The 5,000-nt window shown below is 37.1% G+C and overlaps 2 protein-coding genes across 2 annotated transcripts; one reads left to right on the top strand and one right to left on the bottom strand.

Annotated features, from left to right (window-relative positions):
* Window positions 1-237: 237 nt before the first annotated feature.
* LOC145630812 (hydroxyethylthiazole kinase-like) lies at window positions 238-3,286 on the top strand. The gene is made up of 3 exons (XM_081682968.1): window positions 238-701; window positions 1,736-2,075; window positions 2,647-3,286. The coding sequence occupies exons 1-3, from the start codon at window positions 261-263 to the stop codon at window positions 2,697-2,699; spliced, it is 834 nt and encodes a 277-aa protein (XP_081539094.1). The 5' UTR covers window positions 238-260; the 3' UTR covers window positions 2,700-3,286.
* Window positions 3,287-4,067: 781 nt separating this feature from the next.
* On the bottom strand, window positions 4,068-5,000 carry LOC145630811 (dirigent protein 18-like). Its single transcript, XM_081682966.1, has one exon. The coding sequence runs from the start codon at window positions 4,995-4,997 to the stop codon at window positions 4,257-4,259; it is 741 nt and encodes a 246-aa protein (XP_081539092.1). The 5' UTR covers window positions 4,998-5,000; the 3' UTR covers window positions 4,068-4,256.

Genomic DNA, 5,000 nt, shown 5'->3' with positions numbered 1-5,000 from the left:
TATGGTCAAAAACTTACTAAAAAAGGAAAGAAAACAATTTGTTGCGAGTAATGTGAAACAGCCATTTTAGGAAACTGTTGCGAGTAATCCGAAGCGGAGGTAGTATATTGATTTCAACCGGTCAAATTAGTCAAGTGAAGTAGTCAACCGCTAACCGTCATTTCCCAAATAAGCCGTAGCCTTTTTCCCTCTATAAAAGCACAGGCCCACAACCAACCAAAAGAGTAAGGTGGAAGAAGCAAAGAAAGAGATCCATTCCAATGGAGAAACAAGAAACACAACCAAAAGAATGGTCCCAAAAATCATGGGAAATCCTCTCAAAAGTACGCCAAAACTCACCATTAATCCAATGCATAACAAACTTCGTATCAATGGATTTAGCAGCAAACACTCTTTTAGCAGCCGGAGCTTCGCCAGCTATGCTTCACTCAATCGACGAAATCCCTGATTTCACCCCTCAAATTGCCGCCCTTTACATCAACGTCGGCACACTCACCGCATCTACTTTGCCGGCGATGAAGTCCGCCGCAGAAATTGCTGTGAAAAATGGGAAGCCTTGGGTGTTTGACCCTGTTGCTGCCGGTTGTTCCCGTTTCCGGTTAAGGGCTTGTTTGGACTTGCTTTTGTTGAAGCCTACTGTTGTTAGGGGTAATGGGTCTGAGATTATTGCTCTTTCTCGTGCTTCTTTTGGTGATACTAAGGTATTATTATTGCTCGTGTTTGAAAGTTTTTCGTGTTTTGAATTTTTTGTGGGATGATGAAGAACTTTTAGGGAAGGAGGTAGTAATTGTTTGTATCGATTATTGTTGATGGAATATTGGATTTGTTTAATTTCATTGAATTATTATTGCATGTTGTTTTGTGTTTTTAATTAATGGTTTTGAATTCATTATTAGGAACTTTTAGTTTAACTTAGATAAGTTTTACACCATGAGAAGTGACATATACAAGTAAATGTTTAGTCATTTGAATTAGCATATTTCGAACACAAAATGCTAAGACAATTTTATCTTGAATGTCCCTAATAATCGACCTCAATACTATATTGGAATGTCTCGAATCAATAAGTCACTCTATAAATTTACAGTCTTACTTATGGTTTATATATGCATTACAAGGATATTAGTGGCACCTAAGGATGTAAAACCTTTATCAGAGAAGGATGCTTATGGTATTCTAATTCAATTTGGGAATTATATATTGTGGCCTATTATGTATGGGCAGAGAATAGTAGCACAATCATGTAAGTGTCTATATGACCTTATGTTTACTGATGAGAATATGTTAGTTTGATGCCGTTCATACGTGTTCAACTCTTTATTGGTGTTGGAATCTAATTTGAGTATGGCATTGCCAAACATGTAGGATTTAGATATTAGGGTGAATCTATGTTTGACGAAGAGATGCATATACTTGTAATATATCACTAAAGTGTTACTCGGACAATACTGGTTTTATTTTGAGAATCAAATGGATATATTGCTCTTCTGCTCTGTGGATTATGGACTGTTTGGTGAACTCTGTAAAAATTTTCCAGCTGCTTCATACTTTTTTTGAAAATTGCATTTGGTTTTAGCTTTCCTTGCCATACAGTATTAGTTTAATTTGGATTTTTGAATTTAACATTAGAAAAGTAATAGTCTTTCTTTTTTTTTTTTTTTTTTTTTTTTGTTTTAAATGTGAATACATGTCTTCCGCTTAGGTAATAGCTCATACGGTTTGCTACATGTCATAGGGTGCAGATAGTGTGCATGAATCGATGGATGCTCTAGAAGCTGCAAAATCACTGGCTCTAAGAACTGGTGCTGTTGTTGCCGTGACTGGAGCTGTAGATATTGTTACAGATGGGCAACAAGTAATTGGTGCACGCAACGGAGTGCAGATGTTGCAAAAGATAACAGCAACGGGTTGCTCTGTCACTGCTCTAATTGCTGCCTTTGTTGCTGCCGATCCATCTCATGCATTTGAAGCTACAGTTGCAGCATTATCTGTGTTCGGCATTGCTGGTGAGCTGGGTATGCAGGATGCAAAAGGTCCAGCTTCATTGCGTGTTAACTTGATTGATTCATTATATGTAGGGGTGGCAATGGATCGGAGGTGGGTCGGGTGATGCGTCATCCGCCTCCATCCGCCAAAAATCCATCCATCACCCGACCCATCCATCACCTAATTTTCCTTCATCCACATCCGATCCATCCGTCATCCATGGATGAATCGGGTGGATCGGGTGATAATTCGGGTGAAATATATATATAAATACAACTTTGCACTTTAATAATTAAAATTGAGATTTGAAAAAACAAAATGATCAATAAATAAAACTTTTATACATCCTTCTAATACTCGTTCCTTTTTACTAAATTAAAAACAAATGTCAATTCCTAACACTACAATAGACAATAATTTATTAAAAAAATATTTATTTTTATTTTTTTTATATATAAATTTAACGGGTGGATGGATGGGTCGGGTGATGGATCGGGTGCTGGGTTGGATGTATCATCATCCGTATCCGACCCGATCCGTCACCCAACCCATCCATCATCCATCCGTCATCCGCTTAAGTTCGGGTTTTCATCCATATATTTGGATCGGGTGGATGGTTATCCATCGGGTTTGGATGATATTGCCACCCCTAATTATATGGGCTTGATCAAGAGAGCATAATTCAGCATGCTAAAATATCCTCATTATCTTGATGTGGAAAGAGATTTTAATTGGTAATATTTTTTCAGATTATTTATATCCTTAGCTAAGAAAGCCTGTCCTATCAAAATAAAGTTAATCGAAACCATTTCTAACTTTTGTTTTGTTCTCACAAAACCACCCAAGATCATTTTGTAGGAAACTGCAAAGTTAATTAAATAGCATATGTATTTATAATTTTTCCTGATAACCTATTCATAAGAATGAGGTTTTATTCAGATAACAAACCTTAAGTGACATTATGATATGACTGGTTGTGGGAGCTGTGAACATACAATCAAAGTTAGACGTGTGTGTTTGTAAGTAAGTTGGTTTGTTTGTTTTTCTTTCTTTCTTTTTTTTTTTTTCATCTTTTCTATTCTGTAGGATCAGGATGGTTTGGGAATAGATCATTCACTCCAGGGTGATTTTTTTTTATTTTTATTAATTCTCCTATTCTATCTACACAATAATAATGTTGCATATATGTGTAGCAAATTTTTATCTACAGCATACAATATGAAGGTCAAAGCTTAGTACGCATGTTTTATCACATTGTGTATGTTGGTATTCCGATAGTATGATAAATATCTGATGAGTTGGGTGATGACATTTGTTTATTTGGGAGTGCATATGCTTTATGCATTATATTTCTGTAATTTTTATCATGATATTTGACCTCATAGCTTATATGTCTTGTTATCTGTTTTCTTGTTAATAAAATGGCGATATCTCTATGAGCTAGTCTAGGAGGTAAAAAATTTGTAAACTGCAACAAAACAAATGATCTTTGTCCTTGGTATATCTCTTGGCATAAAATGAATCGGAACATATCATGAATTTGAAGATAGTGAACTTATTGTGACGATAGCCCTATCTTTTTTGATATGATGTATGCAACGAGTGTGATACGTGTCTTATGAAGTCATCGGATAGCCTAGTCAGCTGTCTTATTTTGACTACTGATTTTAAAGACAAATCTTTTTAATTCAAACTGAGATTTTAATTTTCATTTTATAGTCTGAGACTTCAAACTGTTTCATTTCTGTTTGTTGGCATGACCAGCATGTATGTGTTATTATCTACGGTAATAAACTTTAGTGGTGTTTTTTGATTGTATATCCTTTGATAGTTACTGATCATAGGTTTGCTAGCATTGTAGATTAAAGCCTGAAAAATTGTTAAATGCTTTTCCTTCTGTAGGGTTTCAGCATTGATGCCCCCTTTTGTTCATTTTGACTTTGATTTTTCGAAAATATTTGGCTGTAAGTTACTAGAAAGTGTACCTCTGAACCTCTCTAAAACCCAGCAAACAAACGAGTTTTGGGTGGTGGTGATGGTAATCGTGGTTGTTTCTATTGACTAGGTGGTCTGAGATAGACTTTAAATTTTTGAATAATTAAATTCCATTCATGTGGGAAAGTTATATTATATTACACAAGTAGAATGAATTACACACTTTCTTTGACTCTCATTCTTACTGTAAAGACAGGAAAACTAGAGACCATAACACAAACAAAACCAAAGCACAAATAGATACAAGATGACCTTTAGTAGCTCCTTCCTTAGTTTTAGTACTTGAGATGGACAAGAAGCCTGAGCAACGCCTCTGCTCCGTCTGTAACATGCTGTCCAGATGGTATCAATGGGCGAAGCTCAGCGAACCCACAAGCGTTCTTGAACTTTCCTGTGCCTCCTGTCACTGATAACCTAGAATATGGGCTTCCGATCCGGTAAATACCATAGAAATTGATGCTGTCCCCATATTCGCCTCCCTCCAGCATAGCAGTGAATGCCATCATTTGTGTATTTCCCATAGCCGAACTTGCAACATAAACACCCTGAGCAGTTCCAACTGTCTGTGAACCCAAGTCAGGAGAAGTTGTCAGAATATCATCAATAACTGTAATAGTTCCAAACCCAAGGCCTAAACCGTCAGGTAAAAGCTGTGCTGTGTTGATGTTCTTCTGGTTGTTGTTGTTGTTGTTAGATCCAGCAAAGGCAGTGCCAGCCAACCCCGTTCCCAATGGGACACCGCCGTTCATGTTTGGCATCGACCCATCACTGTTAGGGATGGCCACACCATTTTTGGGAGTAAAAAACCCAAGTGGTCTAGCAAAAGGAACCTGCCCACTGTAGATGTTTCCAAGAAGCCCTGTGATTGGCCGCGCTGTAGGGCTACTCCCTCCAAGAATGTCGTGCATGTACAACTCAATGACCGGAGTTTCAGGGGAAGCAACAGCTTTTGCTGTGTGCATAGTTGCTAGTAGTAGCATCATAACAAACAATGACATGGTTGATTTCTTGATCATGTT

Source organism: Chenopodium album, chromosome 5 (assembly GCF_948465745.1).
Source record: "Chenopodium album chromosome 5, dcCheAlbu1.1, whole genome shotgun sequence".
NCBI classification, from domain to species: domain Eukaryota; kingdom Viridiplantae; phylum Streptophyta; class Magnoliopsida; order Caryophyllales; family Amaranthaceae; genus Chenopodium; species Chenopodium album.
The sequence above is the reverse complement of the archived record's forward strand: the minus strand, read 5'-3'. Positions and strand labels throughout refer to the sequence as shown.

What these genes read in the sequence shown, in the direction of transcription:
- LOC145630812 (XM_081682968.1), top strand. Translation starts at nt 261, where the DNA reads ATGGAGAAACAAGAAACACAACCAAAAGAATGGTCCCAAAAATCATGG. An exon ending in CTTCTTTTGGTGATACTAAG is followed by an intron (nt 702 to 1,735) that starts GTATTATTATTG and finishes TACATGTCATAG; the next exon opens with GGTGCAGATAGTGTGCATGA. An exon ending in CTTGATTGATTCATTATATG is followed by an intron (nt 2,076 to 2,646) that starts TAGGGGTGGCAA and finishes CCTAATTATATG; the next exon opens with GGCTTGATCAAGAGAGCATA.
- LOC145630811 (XM_081682966.1), bottom strand. Translation starts at nt 4,997, where the DNA reads ATGATCAAGAAATCAACCATGTCATTGTTTGTTATGATGCTACTACTA.